The sequence below is a fragment of the Apostichopus japonicus genome, chromosome 8 (genome assembly GCF_037975245.1).
Source record: "Apostichopus japonicus isolate 1M-3 chromosome 8, ASM3797524v1, whole genome shotgun sequence".
Taxonomy (NCBI): Eukaryota; Metazoa; Echinodermata; class Holothuroidea; order Aspidochirotida; family Stichopodidae; genus Apostichopus; species Apostichopus japonicus.
Window position 1 is genome coordinate 3658658 of NC_092568.1, and position 21567 is coordinate 3680224.

A 21567-nucleotide genomic window follows, 5' to 3' on the forward strand; every position below is an offset into this window, starting at 1 on the left:
TAACAGCGACCAATAGCAGCGAACGTTAAGCATTACCAGCGACCATTACCAGCGAACAATAAGAGCGAACACTAAGGGGAAAATGATACTACGGAGAAGTTTAAGGGCAATTCGAATGTTACAAGGGGAAAAGTAAAGTTTAAAAAACTAAACTAATTGACACACTTATTTAACAGAGTGATGGGTGTGTTATCAGACAATAGAAGTTTTCAAATTGTGCAAGTAATAGCTGGCAACCCTCTCTATCACCCCATCAAAACCACCTTGAGAAAAGATGTCATCAGAGAGGGCGATAATAACGCCAAAACTCGACGCAAAGTCTCATCTACCGTTTATGTACGGGTTTTCAACACGATTTTTGGCTAACAAATCAAATCTGTAACTCAGTATCACTGGGGTCCCCATGGTAGCTGACGTCACCCTCTATCACCCCATGCTATCAAACCTCGGGGGACGGTATCATTTAAGGTGTTATTAACACCCAAACTCGACGCAAAGTCGCATTTACAGTTTATATACGGTTTTTCAACAAGATTTTTGGCTAACAAATCAAATCTGTAACTCAGTATCATTGGGGACCCCAAAGTAGCTGACATCACCCTCTATCACCCCATGCCATCAAACCTCGGGGGACGGTATCATTTAAGGTGTTATTAACACCCAAACTCGACGCAAAGTCTCATTAACCGTTTAAATACGGTTTTTCAACACGATTTTTGGCTAACAAATCAAATCTGTAACTCAGTATCATTGGGGTCCCCAAAGTAGCTGACGTCACCAGCTATCACCCCATGCCAACAAACCTCGGGGGACTGTATCAATTAGGGTGTTATTAACACCCAAACTCGACGAAAAGTATCATCTACAGTTTAAATGAGGTTTTTCAACACGATTTTTGGCTAACAAATCAAATCTGTAACTCAGTATCATTGGGGTCCCCATGATAGCTGACGTCACCAGCTATCACCCCATACCAACAAACCTCGGGGGACGGTATCATTTAAGGTGTTATTCACACCCAAACTCGACGCAAAGTCTCATTTACAGTTTATATACGGTTTTTCAACACGATTTTTGGCTAACAAATCAAATCTGTAACTCAGTATCATTGGGGTCCCCATGGTAGCTGACGTCACCTTCTATCACCCCATACCAACAAACCTCGGGGGACGGTATCATTTAGGGTGTTATTCACACCCAAACTCGACGCAAAGTCGCATTTACAGTTTATATACGGTTTTTCAACACGATTTTTGGCTAACAAATCAAATCTGTAACTCAGTATCATTGGGATCCCCATGGTAGCTGACGTCACCAGCTATCACCCCATAACAACAAACCTCGGGGGACGGTATCATTTATGGTGTTATTAAGACCCAAACTCGACGCAAAGTCGCATTTACAGTTTATATACGGTTTTTCAACACGATTTTTGGCTAACAAATCAAATCTGTAACTCAGTATCATTGGGGTCCCCAAAGTAGCTGACGTCACCATCTATCACCTCATACCATTAAACCTCGGGGGACGGTATCATTTAAGGTGTTATTAACACCCAAACTCGACGCAAAGTCGAATTTACAGTTTAAATGAGGTTTTTCAACACGATTTTTGGCTAACAAATCAAATCTGTAACTCAGTATCATTGGAGTCCCCATGGTAGCTGACGTCACCAGCTATCACCCCATACCAACAAACCTCGGGGGACGGTATCATTTAGGGTGTTATTAACACCCAAACTCGACGCAAAGTCTCATTTACAGTTTATATACGGTTTTTCAACACGATTTTTGGCTAACAAATCAAATCTGTAACTCAGTATCATTGGGGTCCCCATGGTAGCTGACGTCACCTTCTATCACCCCATACCAACAAACCTCGGGGGACGGTATCATTTATGGTGTTATTAACACCCAAACTCGACGCAAAGTCGCATTTACAGTTTATATACGGTTTTTCAACACGATTTTTGGCTAACAAATCAAATCTGTAACTCAGTATCATTGGGGTCCCCAAAGTAGCTGACGTCACCATCTATCACCTCATACCATTAAACCTCGGGGGACGGTATCATTTAAGGTGTTATTAACACCCAAACTCGACGCAAAGTCGCATTTACAGTTTACATACGGTTTTTCAACACGATTTTTGGCTAACAAATCAAATCTGTAACTCAGTATCATTGGGGTCCCCATGGTAGCTGACGTCACCAGCTATCACCCCATACCAACAAACCTCGGGGGACGGTATCATTTATGGTGTTATTAACACCCAAACTCGACGCAAAGTCGCATTTACAGTTTATATACGGTTTTTCAACACGATTTTTGGCTAACAAATCAAATCTGTAACTCAGTATCATTGGGGTCCCCAAAGTAGCTGACGTCACCATCTATCACCTCATACCATTAAACCTCGGGGGACGGTATCATTTAAGGTGTTATTAACACCCAAACTCGACGCAAAGTCGCATTTACAGTTTACATACGATTTTTCAACACGATTTTTGGCTAACAAATCAAATCTGTAACTCAGTATCATTGGGGTCCCCATGGTAGCTGACGTCACCTTCTATCACCCCATACCAACAAACCTCGGGGGACGGTATCATTTATGGTGTTATTAACACTCAAACTGGACGAAAAGTATCATCTACAGTTTAAATGAGGTTTTTCAACACGATTTTTGGCTAACAAATCAAATCTGTACTCAGTATCATTGGGGTCCCCATGGTAGCTGACGTCACCAGCTATCACCCCATACCAACAAACCTCGGGGGACGGTATCATTTAAGGTGTTATTAACACCCAAACTCGACGAAAAGTCTCATTTACAGTTTATATACGGTTTTTCAACACGATTTTTGGCTAACAAATCAAATCTGTAACTCAGTATCATTGGGGTCCCCATGGTAGCTGACGTCACCCTCTATCACCCCATACCAACAAACCTCGGGGGACGGTATCATTTATGGTGTTATTAACACCCAAACTCGACGCAAAGTCGCATTTACAGTTTATATACGGTTTTTCAACACGATTTTTGGCTATCAAATCAAATCTGTAACTCAGTATCATTGGGGAGCAAAAACGTAGCTGACGTCACCCTCTACCACCCCTTACCAACAAACCTCGGGGGACGGTATCATTTAGGGTGTTATTAACACCTAAACTCGACGCAAGCTATCCGATTTATATTCAGTGTAGAGAGAATGTGTCTCACATTATAGAAAGAAGAGAAATTAATTGAGAAAGCCGTAAATTAAAATGAAGCTATTAGGAAAGCTATGATTTTTTTTACGGAATACCGTTTATTATATACAAAGATACATAAGTAAACTTAAAATGACCCTACTCATATAGTATCGTTGAAATGAAATAACAAGAAACTTCCCCGATCAGTATATCCGGACCAATTCGGAATAGATTGTAGTGTCAGTGTACAGTCACATTTCACCGTATTACAAGAGTTAGTCAAAATATAGTTAATATGTCTCCAATTTATGCATGTAGGCACCATCAGGATTTGAAAAATTTTCAAAAGGGGAGGGGGACACCCCCTCCCTTTATACCCCTCCCCCAGGGCGCGGATCACTGTCACAAATTACCCGGCTCTAAAAATGGTCTGGTGACAACCCTGGTACTGATCACCCATATAGGAGAAGCATTTTGAGTGTGTTCACATAATTAACCCAGATGACCTCTGTATAACCTTTGGCATAAACTTACTAAACACCCATATGACCCACTACTCAAGGACACTATGATCAAGTTTGGTCATCTTTCATTGATGTGTACACATGCTCTAACTTCACTGGAATGAAAATTTAAAAAATAGCTCTTTCGACTTTTAACTATTGGTGTATCATTTAGAGAGACCTGAATCCAGGTCAACAAAACGTACCTACACAATTCTGTGTAATCAACAACCGATGAAACCTCAAGTTTTTTGTTTCAGTCACTATTGGTTTAATCCGTACTATACCGTTAACCAACTCCTTTAAAGGGCATAATCAACAGGCATGCAGTTACCTAAATCTTGTTTTCTATCGTCGGCTAAATTCTTCAATCTCCTTTTATGTTCCAACAAAGGTACCCTCGTGATGTTTCAGAAGACATATATTGGATATGAAGGGATCAACTTGTATTTTATAAGTTACAAACGTCATATAATGAACAAAGGGTGTATGCGTGTTCCCTTTAAAGTGCACTCAACCAATGATAATGTTTCTCTGCCACAGATCTAGCACCTGCTGAATACAGATCTGATAAGATACACTGACCATCAAAAATACAAAAGCAGGAGCACTAATTCAATTAGTACAATTGTATCCATGCATGATAAGGCTATTTATCCCAGGTTGTGATGATCACTCTTGTTCCATGTTCTGAAGTTGCCCTTCATGAATTTTGAATATGTATTAACCAGGTAACAACGCCAGGGTTCTCGCCAGTCCGATTTAACCGGGCGGGGCTCCAGGTTTGAATTTGATTTTGGCTCTCGCCGATCGGTTCGAAAGTTGTGCGCCCTAGCTGTTTGAAAGTTGGGTGCCTGGTTTTATAGCTGTTATAAATAATCAACGTTAGCAAGTACTACTGAAACATTTTGACCTTTTTTAATGTGAATAAAACCATCGACTAAATATTCACACTTTTCAGTTCACTCTTCCTATTCCCAACTGCAACCAGGGCAAATAACACATTCCAGGTATCACGTAAGCGCTTCAGTATAGTGATATCGTGACACAAACGATCCCTGCTTTTACACAGCAAAAGGTTGCGAACGAAGTTTGTGTTTTCTGGGTACTGAGAGATGCCAGAATGTTTGTATTTAAACATCGTACATAACCTAAACCAGGGCAGGAAAAAAATGAAGTCACAACTGAATCACCGTGACACACACAAAAAATAAATAGTCATTCAGTTTATGTAGCAGTTTATGTAATGTTGACTCTAGTCAATGGTCAGCTGACTATTTTTCTTTATACTGTAGAGTATAACTAACAGCAATGTCCAGGTTATTGCCATACATTTGAAAATTTAAGAAATCATAGCTTTGTAAAGTAGCGCGAATTTCAAGTGGCTTGGCTGCTGGAAGAATCACCAAGACAAGTTTATTTTGTCTTTATTATTCGGCAGTCATGTATAACTCTAAGTTATTGAAAAATATTTGAGCATTTATAAATCATAGCTCGAAAATGTCAATTTCAAGCAGTTTGCCTACTTAGAAAAGGCGAAAATCGCGGAGCTTCCGGGGGCTTAGCCCCTTGGACCCACACAACGAACTTTGCCCCTTGACCACACGCCGAGAGTGCGATCGCTACGCTACGCGATCGCGCGGATACCTTTGGCATCCGAATTGATCATCGGCACTTGAGACCACCCGGTTTGACAAAAAAGCGGGCGAGATCCTGCAGCTTTTTAATTTTAATGACAAATTCCAAAAGTAAGATTGATTTGTAAGCCAAAAACTGTGTTGAAAAACCGTATACTAACGGTAGATGAGACTCTGCCTCGAGTTTGGGTGTTAACACCCTAAATGATACCGTCCCCCGATTTTTGTTGGCATGGGGTAATAGAGGGTAACGTCAGCTACTTTGGGGACCCCAATGATACTGAGTTACAGATTTGATTTGTTAGCCAAAAATCGTGTTGAAAAACCGTATATAAACTGTAAATGCGACTTTTCGTCGAGTTTGGGTGTGAATAACACCATAAATGATACCGTCCCCCGAGGTTTGTTGGTATGGGGTGATAGCTGGTGACGTCAGCTACCATGGGGACCCCAATGATACTGAGTTACAGATTTGATTTGTTAGCCAAAAATCGTGTTGAAAACACGTATATAAACTTTAAATGAGACTTTGCGTCGAGTTTGGGTGTTAATAACACCTTGAATGATACCGTCCCCCGAGGTTTGTTGGTATGGGGTGATAGAGGGTGTCGTCAGCTACCATGGGGACCCCAATGATACTGAGTTACAGATTTGATTTGTTAGCCAAAAATCGTGTTGAATAACCGTATATAAACTGTAAATGGGACTTTGCGTCGAGTTTGGGTGTTAATAACACCATAAATGATACCGTCCCCCGAGGTTTGTTGGTATGGGGTGATAGCTGGTGACGTCAGCTACCATGGGGACCCCAATGATACTGAGTTACAGATTTGATTTGTTAGCCAAAAATCGTGTTGAAAACACGTATATAAACTTTAAATGAGACTTTGCGTCGAGTTTGGGTGTTAATAACACCTTAAATGATACCGTCCCCCGAGGTTTGTTGGTATGGGGTGATAGAGGGTGTCGTCAGCTACCATGGGGACCCCAATGATACTGAGTTACAGATTTGATTTGTTAGCCAAAAATCGTGTTGAATAACCGTATATAAACTGTAAATGGGACTTTGCGTCGAGTTTGGGTGTTAATAACACCATAAATGATACCGTCCCCCGAGGTTTGATGGTATGGGGTGATAGCTGGTGACGTCAGCTACCATGGGGACCCCAATGATACTGAGTTACAGATTTGATTTGTTAGCCAAAAATCGTGTTGAAAAACCTCATTTAAACTGTAGATGATACTTTTCGTCGAGTTTGGGTGTGAATAACACCATAAATGATACCGTCCCCCGAGGTTTGTTGGCATGGGGTGATAGCTGGTGACGTCAGCTACCATGGGGACCCCAATGATACTGAGTTACAGATTTGATTTGTTAGCCAAAAATCGTGTTGAAAACACGTATATAAACTTTAAATGAGACTTTGCGTCGAGTTTGGGTGTTAATAACACCTTAAATGATACCGTCCCCCGAGGTTTGTTGGTATGGGGTGATAGAGGGTGTCGTCAGCTACCATGGGGACCCCAATGATACTGAGTTACAGATTTGATTTGTTAGCCAAAAATCGTGTTGAATAACCGTATATAAACTGTAAATGCGACTTTGCGTCGAGTTTGGGTGTTAATAACACCATAAATGATACCGTCCCCCGAGGTTTGTTGGTATGGGGTGATAGCTGGTGACGTCAGCTACCATGGGGACCCCAATGATACTGAGTTACAGATTTGATTTGTTAGCCAAAAATCGTGTTGAAAAAACGTATATAAACGTTAAATGCGACTTTGCGTCGAGTTTGGGTGTAAATAACACCATAAATGATACCGTCCCCCGAGGTTTGTTGGTATGGGGTGATAGAGGGTGACGTCAGCTACCATGGGGACCCCAATGATACTGAGTTACAGATTTGATTTGTTAGCCAAAAATCGTGTTGAAAAACCGTATATAAACTGTAAATGCGACTTTGCGTCGAGTTTGGGTGTTAATAACACCATAAATGATACCGTCCCCCGAGGTTTGTTGGCATGGGGTGATAGCTGGTGACGTCAGCTACCATGGGGACCCCAATGATACTGAGTTACAGATTTGATTTGTTAGCCAAAAATCGTGTTGAAAAACCGTATTTAAACTGTAAATGCGACTTTGCGTCGAGTTTGGGTGTTAATAACACCCTAAATGATACCGTCCCCCGAGGTTTGTTGGTATAGGGTGATAGCTGGTGACGTCAGCTACGTTTTTGTTCCCCAATGATACTGAGTTACAGATTTGATTTGTTTGCCAGATGTGGTTTTGAATAACAGTATATATATGCTACGTTTTACTTGCAGTTGCCGAGTTAGTTGTTAATAACCCCCTGCCCGACATCGTCCCTCACGGTTGTTGACATACTTTGGTAGAGTGTAATGTCAGCTTTAACGTTCACCCCACCCTTCTTCATGTTTCCCATTAAGCTTTGTTTCCAAATATATTATCTTTTACCCTAAACTTACGCTTTTCGCTGATATTCGGGGCAGGTCTGATATTTTAAGAGCTAAAATTTTGCTTTACCACGATAATGAGTTAGGCCATACCCTGACTTTGGGGATATTTTATACCCCGTTCCATAATTACGAGTTTGTCGGGTTTGAATCTCTTATAATAAATTATTTAATGCATGGAACGTCCAAAAGCCTGTCTTTCCCTCCTAATTGCAATCGATTGAAAGCATTCGAACATTCAATTTGCTTTAAACACATCATTTTTGCCACATGGCCCATTACGAAGGCCACTACACAACTCCGTAGTATCATTTGCACTTTCTAGCATTTTTTGGTCGCCCTTATTGGTCGCTCTTATTGTTCGCTACTATTGGTCGCTCTTATTGTTCGCCAACTTCAGCCAGATTGGCCTTCTGAGCCCACAATCGTACACACGGAGAGAGCGTTGTGGTCAAGTGATTAAGGCAGTGGACTTGTAATCTAAGGTTTGCAGGTTCGAGTCCTAGCCAGATCATTGTGTCCTTGTGCAAGGCACTTTATCTGCCTAGTCTCTCTTCACCCGGGTGTACAATTACGGACCTGTTATATAAATTGTCAGTTGGGCGCTGTTTAGCTGCTGCCGTGTTGATATTGTTTCTAAATGATGTTTGACAGATTATAGCTTACCAGGGTATATTGCGATGCTAGCGGTTAGCGAACTATGCTTTATAAATGTAATGTTATTATTAATTGATTTTTCGTTGTTCCTTATGCGACGAAACACGTCAATCTGCTACATTTGAAAGAGAGAAAGAGATAGAGGGGGGGGGGGGGGGGCACCTGATAGACATTCAGCATTACAGAATGCTACCCGAATCTCTTCTTGACCATACTATAGACAAGGTTGAAAACTGTTTGTAAAAGTACCCATAAAGGAGTGTGAGATATCAACCAGTTTGAGACCATTTTTCCAGTGCTGGTTTTTTCATGTCCTGCGTCAAAGGATGCATACTGCCAGTATATAGGCAGTATATGAATACCATGTTTCGGATACACTGTTCTTACTGTCAGTACGAATGTTTTGAAGCTGTAAATTGGAGGAAAGTATTGAGTGATACTAGTAGAATATATATATTTATTTATATATATATATATATATATATGATATAATATGATATGATATGATATGATATATGATATATGATATGATATGATATGATATATATGATCCAGAGTAATATATATATATATATCAGGCTTGGGGCGATTACATCTGAATGTAATCGATTACGATTACGATTACTTGAGAATGTATGATTACAATTACGATTACGATTACAGCCTAAAGTTGAAGTAATCGATTACGATTACGATTACATTGTAATGTAATCGTGATTACAATCATGATTACATTGTGGTTATACTTGCACAATCCTCTGCATATCTGTTTAATATAACTCTCTGCCGGGAAATAGGGCAATGAAATAGGGCAAAGGAAGGGCATTTACAGTATATACAGACAAAATTGTGGAAGTATATCTACAATTCCTACCAGGCATTACACATTTATGCCTTAACACGTTTAAGATGTGTTACCCATAAGCCCAGTAAAAAATACAATTTAAACAGACAAAGAGTAAACAGACAAATACTAAAGTAAAACAAATGAAGATTTTCATGCAACACTATATATTTTGTAAACTTATAATTTCTGCATAGCAGCAAAACTAAAAACTCTTTTACATTATAACACCAAAATAAAACTAAACAGCTTTGAAATGGGGCATTCCAATGATTCCACAGTACAAGGGACATGGAAGGCCAAAGTAAAAGTAAATTATTTTCATCAAAAAGTGGTCAACTCTGGTAATGAGAACAATAGACTGACATAAATAGCAATGTGCTTTCAATAGCTGCTACACCTGAGCCTTGTGGCCCACTAGACATGGCAAATGGAATTATTTATCAAATTTACTTACTTAAATGAATTTAAAGGGTGTATTTTGTCAGCCTGACTGTAATTGTTTGTTAAGTGTTTAATATACTAATGAAATATTTTTCTATAATCAGCACACCATGTCAACTTATGTCAACCAGTTGTGTATGCAAAAGGATTGTGAACGCTGAGAGGCAGCATTGAACAGAATAATTCAGGTGATAAAAAATCCTTGAATATGGTGATCAAATCCCCAGTGCTTCTTAGTGTAAGTTTATTGTGTTAGAGAATTCTAGAAGCAGGACCACTTCTTTGGTCACACTAAAAGCCAATAGTAAGATTTAGTTTTAATCATTTCTACTAATTTTGCCCTTCTCATTCAAATTTCACTGTAATCATAAATGTAATACGATTACGATTACTTTGCCCTTGTAATCGATTACGATTACGATTACTTTGTAATTTTCACAAAAGTAATCGATTACGATTACGATTACTTCAATAAATGTAATCGATTGTAATCGATTACGATTACTGATTACGATTACCCCAAGCCTGATATATATATGTATATATATATATTTATATATATATATATATATATATATTTTTTTTTTCGCTGTTACTGAAAAAACAACAACATGCAAACCAAAAACGAATATAGAGCTACAGGGCCAGATCGGCGACTTTGGGAGTGTAGTGCATGTTACACTGATTGCGTTCAATAGTACAATCAGGGAGCTGAACTCCCTGGTACAATGTAATGATTTGCATCGCCTTTAGCTTTTGAACTTTTTGGGATTCTATACCATCTAGCGACGTCAAGGTTTAACATCACCCGATCTGAACAAGGTCAATTTTCTGAACAAAGAATGAATCACGTTTACATTGTTTACCGATATCCAAGTGTTCTGTTTAACGAAACTCAAACGTCTAGGTATAGGTAAATATTTGAACATGATCCATTTGTTTTGAATCAATAAAAATGAAAATTTATCCATTGAGGAATCCCATATCAGAGAAATTATGACGTCATTGCGAATTTAAAAGTCCTGGTGCTGCCCCGAACAGCTCTTTTGATTGTGTGCAAGAAATTGAGAATATAACAGTTGTCTGCGATATTACCAAGACGGGACAAGTCGTTCATAATTGGTACTTGTCGAAAGGTCATATTACGATTGAGTGTATACCGTGAAGTGTGCAACACCTAACAAGTTTATGGTTGCATGGTTCACTGGTGATTTCTTTTGCTGTCATATAAATACAATTACAACCATAGTGTTTTCTGAATTGAGTTCCAAGTTCCAAAGAAATTGTGTTACACGGAAGTAGCAACAGTACAATTTTGTGCTACCAATCGTAGTAGGAATGCACTTGTTCCACACAATAACCAAATCTGAGTGACAACAAGGAAACTGAAATTTCAGGCGGTTGATGATACCAATGAAGTATTGGTTACGTGGTTTCACTAATAACTCACTTATTTTGAAAAAAAAACTATATATTACATAGACATAAACTCAATTTAAACGAGTCGCAATATCTATCGTCCGAATTATCAAATCTCTGTGAAACATGACAAGCTCGGAAGTTGCGATGGCACCTACAGATTCGCCTGGGTATGTTTTTGAAGATCTATTACAAAGAACGGTCCTCGCGGTAGTTGTTGCTTTGGTCGCGGCGATTGGTATTCCCGGTAATGTGCTGGTAATGGTCGCCGTTGCCTCCTCCAGAAGGCTTCAAACCAAGACCAATGTATTTGTCGTGAATTTGGCGTGTTCTGATCTTACTACGTGCCTCGTCCTCCCGTTCCAAGTTGTCGCTTTGTTGAACGATAGTTTGCCATTGCCAGACCCTTTGTGCACGTTGGTTGCTGTTGTTTTCTGGGTTGGTCTTGGTAGCAGCATAGTCAACCTCGCCTTAATCGCCTTTAACCGTTTCACATTAATAACTAAATCTCGTACTCACTACGACCAAGTATATTCAAAGAGAAATCTTGTCCTTATGTTAGTTTCAGCATGGATCATTCCGATCGTCCTGGTTACGGTCCCACCCTTGTGTGGCCTTGGAGGAATCGGCTACTCGGAGAGATATAAGATATGTTCAGCTGACTCAACCCATCCTTTATCGGATGTTTACGCATTCATCAGCAGTGTTCTCGTTGAAGTTCCTTGTTTGATCATTATCATTACATGTTACGTCAAAATTTATCGATTCATTCGAGCTAAAAACCGAGAGCTATTTCCAAACAACGCGTCTAGAGGGGAAAGCAAGGGCAACGCCCAATCAGCGGCCTTCAAAAGACAAGTGAAAGTGACAAAGAACTTGTTTTTGGTGGTATGTTCGTATATCATATGTATAATGCCCTTTGCTATTGCCTGTTTGATACCACCCAGCTACCCTTCCATTCCTTGGGTGTTGATATTTCTTATTGCTAACTGTTGTGTGAATCCAATCATTTATGGGCTAAAACATCCTCAGTTTCGAGATGTATTTCGAAATATCCTATCGTGCAAGTTTAGACTTATTCCAGAGCCATCGAAGCTATTGCAGAGTCTCACCACCAGCTCTACTGGCGCATAACAAGCTCATTGGGTACCGTATTTCAGAATACGTGACAATTCTTCAATTAATCCACACAGAAGAACTGATTTAGTCGGAATATCATGTTCCTTTGCAAAAAAGAAAAAGGAAAATGATAAAATGATTGAATAACGCTTTAACCATATAGTACGTTAACTGTTTTCCTAATGATTCAATTGTCCATTCCAAACCTTATAATGTTTTTATACCTAGACTACTCTTTTTAGCGTTGATTCAAATATTTGGTCGCATTTGTTTACTATACTTTAGCTTTCAAATATAGTTTGGATTATTCACTAATATTCACAATATAAATTAAGATTAAATTAGTTCAATAAATGAATATAACCCAATATATATATATATATATATATATATATATATATATATATATATATATATATATATATATATATAACTTAGCCAGCAAATTGATTCCAAAACCAGAAAACTGCAAAAAGAACTCCCCAAGAACGAGTTCGAAAGAAAGCTTGACTCCATTACCAAAATTTGCTTGAACCTCTCACATACCCTAGCTTCAAGACAATGTCACAAATTGAAGAGGGATAATGTCACGCAAAGAGTTAAGTCTTCTGGTGAAACCCAACTTGAAACCTCAAAAAGAACCAGGTCTCGCAGATTCCGTCGGAAAGAGATACAGACCGCATGCAACACCACCAAAAGTGCAGTTGTTACCATTGATTGCCAATTCTCGGCAGGAGAAACAAACCTACTCTCCAAAGGTCTAAATTTTTGCCCTAAACCACGGCAAGTAAACGCTCAGAAACTTTCTCTTGACCTAAATCTGTTCTATCGACGCTTACGTCTCCGTGAATTTTTTGCCGACGAAAATGGCAATAACACCACGCAAGAAACCAACGACTTGCATTCCAATTTTAAGCCAAAAAGCTCGTGGAATCCACCCAAGGCCCATTGTGCGCCTCTTGAATCATTTATTTCGGCCATTGAAGAGGATGTCAAAACACACACCTCCGCCCCAGACTTCCGCGACAATCTCAACAAAACTGAGAGACAGGCCATTCATGAACTGCGGAAGCGCGATGACATTGTCATCAAGCCAGCCGACAAGGGTTCTGCAATTGTCGCTATGGGCAAACAATTCTACAGAGAGGAAGCCAACAGACTACTCAGCAACCCTCAACACTACAAACTCCTGGATTCTGATCCAACTCAAGAAATCACACAAAACGTGAAAAGAGTCATCCAAAAGATAGTCTCTAACGGTTCCATTGACCGCAAGTTAGGCCAAAACCTCCTGGAAAATGACCCAAAACCTGGTCGCTTTTATTTTCTGCCTAAAATTCACAAAGAAGGCAATCCCGGGAGGCCCATAATATCGGGTAATGGCACAGCGACTGAAAAAATTTCCAAATTCGTGGATCTCCTCATCCAACCTCTCGTTTCGGCCCTACCGTCCTATGTGCAGGACACTACGGATTTCATCCGGAAAATTGGGGAAATAAAAAATCTTCCCTTATCTTCTCTGTTAGTTACCTTGGATGTGTCTTCGTTATACACAAATATCCCCAACGAAGAGGGCATTTCGGCCTGCACAAAAGCATTCAAACCGATACGTGGCAAAACCCCCACGAAGAAAGAATTGGCCGAATTAATGCAACTTATCTTGACCAACAATAATCTGGTATTTGGCAACAAACACTACCTCCAAATTCATGGCACCGCAATGGGTACCAAAATGGCACCGTCTTTTGCCAACATCTTTATGGGAAACCTCGAGAAAGAATTTTTGTCTCGACAAAACTTGAAACCACACACGTGGTTACGTTACATTGACGATATCTTTATGATATGGACCCATGGTGAGGCTAATCTAAAACTCTTCATTGATGACATAAACTCGTTTCATCACACTATCAAATTCACTGCTGATTTTTCTGGACATGGCGTTCACTTTCTGGACACCACCGTGACCCTACAAAATGGTTCACTCAAAACAGACTTGTTCAATAAACCTACGAACAAGCACAACTACCTCTTACCAAGCAGTTGCCATCCACGTCACTGTACCAGAAATATTCCGTACAGTCAAGCGTTGCGCATTCGACGCATTTGCTCCTCTGAAGTCGATTTTGATTCACGCACTAAAGAACTGTCACAACACCTCCTAAACAGACAGTATTTTCGGGGTACTATTGAAAATGCCATCAAAAAGGCTAAAAGCAAACCCCGTACCGAAACATTGACGTACAAAACTCGTCCAACCAGTTCCAAAAGGGTACCATTGGTTACTGAATTCCACCCTGGTCTCCCACCACTGGCTAATATCATTCAGAAGAATTTTCACCTACTTCAAGGCACCGAACGCCTGAAATCAGTATTCCCAGAATTACCTGTCATCGCTTTTAAAAGACCCAGCAACCTACGGGATATCTTAGTTCGGGCATCCTTTCGGGATGACACCCCATTAGGGGAAAGCAAAACAGAAACTACAGGATCATCGCCCTGTACACAAAATTGCAAAACGTGCTTACTTGTCGATTCGACCGGGGCCTTTCAGAGCAACCAAACCAAACGCACGTTCCAAATTCGGCACAAAATTAACTGCCTATCCAAAAATGTCATTTACCTCATCTACTGCAATATTTGTAACTTACAATACATTGGAGAGTCAAAAAACACTCTTAGAATGAGAATGACACAACATAGATCGGCGATCAAAACAAAAAAGATCTACCAACCTGTTGCAAATCACTTCAATCTCCAAAATCATTCAATTGAGAATTTGCGTGTTATTGCCATTGACCAGAACGATTCTTGGACAGATAAATCTAGGAAAGCGAAAGAAAATTTCTGGGAACTAAACCTAAAGACCACGGCACCATTCGGTTTAAACATCAGAAACGATTTGCCGTCCCAGATAAACCAAAACAATTCCTTTACAATTACGACGGAATCGGATTAAAATAATCCGAAGCGGATTAAAATAATCCGAATTTCTAAAACTTCTGCTCTATTCAGTAGAAACCAGTAAGTCGCTTTGCCTTTACAACCATGCCGACATCTTCTCTATAAAACAGTTTCAATTCCTGCTACTCCTTGTCACTTTCGGTGATCATGCACTGAAGAAGAGCTAGTTTTGCTCGAAAGCTCTGCAAAAACCAAACATTGGCTGTTTTACTTCCAATCATTTACCTAATTCAATTATTGTATCTCACTCGAGATCCAGCCTTTCTCTAAATGCAGCATAGTTGTTTAACAGTTTTTCCGTTATTCCCATATATATATATATATATATATATATATGTGTATGTATATGTATATATATATATATATATATATATATATATATATATATATATAAATCACTATATCCTACCTTTGGTCGACATCTGTTAAAAGTTAACATTTTGGTGGACAAATTATGTATATAGATATATATCTGTGAAAACACGTGTTATTGAGTTAATGAATGCCGAGGAACACTTCTACGGAACCCCTTTGCCATTATTTCATCTGTCTTTTTTACTACATAGTCGGTTAGAGATATACACTTTTTGGGCCTTTTTATATAATTGTGTATGAGAGGGGGTCATTGTATATGTCTACATTGAGTCATTTCTAAGGGACAGTATAAGTCTACTTCAAACCCTCATTTTGAGTGGGCAAAGTTATATCTTCATAAAACTAATGGAATAGTTGTGGTTGTAAAGAGATTTGACTAATTCTAACCAAGATCTGAACATTAAGATTAATCATCGATCCTTTGATTGAATACCTTCTGTTAGACTACTACCACCCGAAATTAAATCACCTCACCACAAATTATGTGCTGAAAGTGCATTTAATAGTTAAAATCTAACATGAATGTGTTAGAAAGACAGCATCGACATTCGTCAAATGGAATGTTGCAAATTTATAAATGGAAAATAAATATAGTAATTAGTAACTAATATCAATTTATGCTGTATTTTAAAAGGACCCCACACTTGTCCAGGAGTGTTGGAGGAAGGTGTGGTGAACTTGGTCCTTCCTCGAATTTCAAGGGATGAGGCCACTATGTTGGACCCATTTTATTTTTTAAAGGGACAGTAGAAAGTCTGAGACGCAAGTCGTTAGGGGACAGAATTTCACCCGTGAGGTCTAGAGCAGCGACCTTTGTAACCCCTCCTCAGCCCTCCGTGAAAATGTACAAATGGGTTTTTAGCAGACTGTTAGCCAATAAAATCATCTAAAATTACGTTTTAGCCTGCTAAGGCAGACATTTTTCCGAAAATAAGCATGTAGTGATTCCTATGTACTCAGTTCCGCAAAAAAGAATCTTTCACTAGTGAGTGGTTTAGCATTAGTAAACAATAGTCTTCATACGTTGCTTGACAACCACAATTACATGGATGATGTTTGATAAATTTTAGTGAAAGAAAAGTGTTTTGGTATTTTCTTTTCAAATATTTCTAAAGTTACAAACTTCAGCCTGTGAAGAGAGACCTGTTCAGTCGTAATTGCGATGGTGATGGTTTGGTCCTAACTGAGATTACAGGGAAATTGCACATATTGTTCCCTAGACCTGATAATGGATAATGGACTTCACTGCGATCATTCCAAGGCAATCTAGACGAAGGATAGACTTTGAATGCAATGAGCATGGTTGATGATATTGATTGCAGAAATATAGAGCGATATTCCGTATGTCAATTTCCTCCTAAGTCGTAAATGGAGAGTGGATTTTTTTCGATGTGGCGAGAATTTCCCATTAAATTTTTGTCGAGGATTGCTTTGCATAATTTTGGGCTCATGAAACGATACAATGTTATAAATACCATACACAAACACAATACAAGAAACCAAACATTCAAGTAGGTCCTGTCTTTTCCAAACAAAATTACATTACTTCCTCTAAAAAACATTGCAAACAAAATTATATTACATCCTCTAAGAAACAAGCAAGCATACCATGCAAAAGTAAAACAAGGAAGGCAGACATACCATACAAACAATTTGTCTCACTTTTTGAAACAACAAAACAACAATCATGATAACAAATTCAAGGCAGTTGAAGTTGGAAATACCTACAGAATACCTCCACTATTTCTGGGGTTAAAATCTTTAGATGTGAATACATCTTGATCTTAGTGATCTTGAACCGAGGGAGAAATATATTTCTTAGTTAAGTTGACTAGCCTAGCTACTTCAGCACAGTGTACAACAAAATATGTCAGTTAAGAGCTCTCCGATGGTGAGGAATGGCAGCAAGTAGCTATTATTATTTCTACTATTTCCAGTTTTTTACTTATGACATGCACACAGCCCCCCCCCCCCCCCGACAAGTAACTTGTTTTTTTTCCACAAAAGTGTAAAACTTGTGCACCAAGTAGCTCCATGTGGGTTTTCATGTTTCAAAAATCTCCAGGCCCTGACGGGGAATGTACCATCCTCAAAACCCCCTTACATGCTGCGTTAACACGCGTAGGTACACATTCAAACATTCCCAAAGAAATCATGCGTATGCCCATAGAGAAGATTGTTCCAATCTCATTATAGTATGCATTCAATCTTGATAAGGAAGATTAAAAGTCTCTTTGAGGAACTATGCCATCAGGATGTCGGTATAAGAGATCTAAGAAAATTGGCAGTCGACCATATTGGGGGCAATGCAGGATATATCGTATGCAACACAAGGTTTTGATTTATGAAGCAGTCTATTTATTCTGGCTGGAGTTCCTTCTAGAGTGCTGTTTTAGCTCACCCTGTGATGTCGGAGTATAAGATCACACTGATAAAATGGAAATATGCCCCTTACTGCCAAGTAGCCTTGCACTCACATCAGAATATGATAAGGAAGATTAAAAGTCTCTTTGAGGAACTACGTCATCAGGTTGTCAGTACAAGAAATCTAAGATAATAGGCAGTAGACCATATTTGGGGCAATGCAGAATATGTCGTATACAACACAAGGTTCTACTGCCAAGTAACTTTGCACTCACGTGTTGCCTACAGTAACTGACATTAAGACCCAGCATGAACTGTCATTTTACAGAGACCAGAAATGAATATATTTATATTATGAAAATCCTTCTTGAAGGTGAGTTAGAAATTTGACAACACAATCTGGGGATGTATATGATCACTTTGCATTAAAATGTGCATTGTAAGTTATATATTACAGCTTGTCTTTTATATGGTTGTGGAGATAACCCCCAGTAGAATTTATACTTCTCTCATGTCAAGAGTATGGACTACATTTACATATCTGTGTTGCATTAAGTTTTTATCAGTGTTCGTGTCATTTGTTTCACTATCGTATGATACGACTAGTCTTAAACTACAACTATTGACAGCTTTGAAATGAAGATATACCTATCAAACTTTTCCGTAAAACACTTAAAAAATGAAGTCCTCTTAATGGCCCAATTTGAAATCACTAACTTATACGTCATTCAACTTCAACACGTGGTTAATGGTTGAAGACCAAATGCTAAAAAGACGGGAGTTAGACACAAAATAAATGGCGCTCTCCGGAACAAGGAAAAGTATTTCCATAGTGTGATAGGTACCTATGAGTGGTCGCAAAATATTGCTCAAACAATACGTGGACACCAAATTGTCGACGTAATGTAGAAGTCCACGCAATGGCTCATTTACCATGAAATGTCGACCAAAGTATACATTTAGCTATATATATATATATATATATATACATACATATATATATATATATATATATATATATATATATATATATACACGCATATATGCACTGCATATACAACTCATAATATGAGAATCCGTTAAATGTATCTTCAAGCTCAATAAACTATACGTACAGATAAGTTGGCTCGGCAAGGCCTTCCAGTTGTTGGCAATCTGGTCAACCGGATATGCATAATAGAGGAAAGACGGTGTCCGGTTTCCTTCCTACAAAAACCAAACTGATGAAACTAATATGCTGACCACGTATATATATTTGATTTATACAGCAACATGGATGTTGTTTCAAAGTATACTGAAATTTCAGTTGTTAAGCGTACTCTTCTTGCGATAAATATTGAAAAACAAAAGGTTGTTCATTCTTCTAAAAATGGCAAAAAGATGGTTTTAAGTATGAAAATAATGACTGTGTCTGCTTTGCTAATTTATCTGATTTACCAATTTGATTTCATCCTAAATGAGTGTTTGATATTGTTGATGTTAGTGAGAACGATATTCATATAATTACAGTATACAAATAATAAATGGTTATGAGTGCAATAGTGCAAATATTTCATGAGTTGAAAGATGGAATGTTCCATTCAACGAGGCGCAGCCGAGTTGAATGGAACAAATGACACCTTTCAACGAATGAAATATTTGCACTATACTGCACGAATGGAAACCATTAATTATTTGTTTTATACAACACCTTCAAATTTGGATATAATTGGATGTAAAATGCACTCATGCAACAGATTGTTTTGAACAGACAGGTTTCTCTGCTCTCTTACCACTGAAAAAAGTGCTATCAAAAAAGTATAACACATGGTTCTATTTCATAGGGTGCAATAGAGCGGATTTTGCATGCAATCGACGAGCAATTGACCAATCAAATGGCTGGGAATATAATTAGGTGTTGTATAATATATGATAATATTGTTCCGTTACGTCTCGATTCTCCAAAAGGAATATAATGTGGAATACGGGGATGTAGCACGAGGCAAACTCAGACAAAAATGGAGCGAGAAATTAGTATATTTAGGACAGAACCAGGATGTATTCACCTATAGACACATATACAACTTTACAACCTTTCTGAGGCTTAAGACCAAAGACAACAAAATGTAACAAGCCAAGTCCCTCTAACTCTAAGACGAATTATCTCTAACTGAATCCCATTACTGATCTTATTGGGATTTACCTAAGCTTATATTTACATTAATGATTGACTTTACTTGTTATCGTTTCCGGAAGATGGAGTAGGCTATCCGGAAACAACTCACAATCTTGGAAAGTCACAGATTTAACTTCCGAAACGAGAGTCGCTTCCTTATATGGCCATTGTTGGCTTTCGGAGACTCTCTCGGAAACGACACTCGGAGATGCATGTTTTACCCGTAACAAATCACAATATTTAGTCGAACGTTTAACGTACAATATGATTTTCATTGCTGACTGTTTTTGAAAGTGAATGTATTTACTCAATGTGCTATCCTCACGTCAACATTTAAATAAATTGTCTGTTATGAAAAACTAGATTAATTTAATTTGGACAAGAGAGTCTTTTATTATGAACAACAGAATATATATTTCAAATTGTAATGAGTAGGAAAATCCAAACCATTTTAAATATTCGAACCCGGGCCTCCTGCTATATGCGGACACCCTAACCAACTAGGCCAAGGACGCTGATTGTATGTCCAGAGGTTTGAAACCAGTAAGGAAGGTCGTCATTCCACTGTAGACTTTTGCCACTTGTATCGACCAATGCTAGTTCTGTTTTGGTGACATATTTGAATGAATGAGTTGAAGATCAGGAACAGTGGAAAAACTTCGTTCGTAAAACACAGTGCTTTAAGCAGTTACTTGAAAACGAACAAGGAAGTTGATTTGAAGTCAAAGTACAAAACATGTTTACAAAAACCACAACCAGACTAAACGGCGTTTCGTATGATTATAACAATTTGAACTTTGGGAATTTGATATGAAATTACCAAACATGGATAATTATTACCCCCTAGGTGAACCGCTTGCACGCGACACCGCTTCATACGACATATGTAAGAAATAGTACATCTATTCAGAAACCACATTCATACATTCAATTGACAATTTTGATTGTGAATCATTGTGTTTTCTCCTTTTCTCTGTTTTTACAGATTATGTAAGAAAAGTCTCCTCAACTGTGCAAGAAATTGACTGAATTTTTAAGTGGTGGATTCACACCAAATCAAAAGCAAAATGTTCTTTTTATAACAGTTTCTTTCCTTTGGTTTGCGGAGCGGAAATATATAACAGAAAATCACAGTTGACGTCATTTCCACGTTATGATTACACCATTTGCCTTCGACTTCATTTTCATTTCTTATAATCATTTGGCTACATCTGTTAAAACATCTTTCTGTATTATGACCAAGTTTACTCTAAATTACTCAAAATAAGATAACAATTGATCACAAACATATGCTTTGTGACATGTTTAGATCAATTGCAGGTAAATACGCAGGTATTAGAAATAATGCATATTGAAAAGTTCACCGCCCACAGACTTTTCATAGTAAGAAGATTGACATCCTTGAAGATTTTCCGGC

At 38.5% G+C, this 21567-nt stretch overlaps 2 protein-coding genes across 2 annotated transcripts in view; both read left to right on the forward strand.

Annotated features, from left to right (window-relative positions):
- The window catches only part of LOC139971105 (neo-calmodulin-like), a 38578-nt gene extending 17254 nt beyond the window's left edge, over positions 1-21324 (forward strand). The window contains exon 6 of the mRNA XM_071977305.1: positions 21136-21324. Coding sequence (XP_071833406.1) covers positions 21136-21179 — 44 coding nt within the window. The 3' untranslated portion in view covers positions 21180-21324. The remainder of the gene's footprint in view (positions 1-21135) is intronic.
- Positions 10855-12414, forward strand: LOC139971104 (G-protein coupled receptor moody-like). The gene has a single exon (XM_071977303.1). The coding sequence runs from the start codon at positions 11300-11302 to the stop codon at positions 12305-12307; it is 1008 nt and encodes a 335-aa protein (XP_071833404.1). The 5' UTR covers positions 10855-11299; the 3' UTR covers positions 12308-12414.
- Positions 21325-21567: the final 243 nt, after the last annotated feature.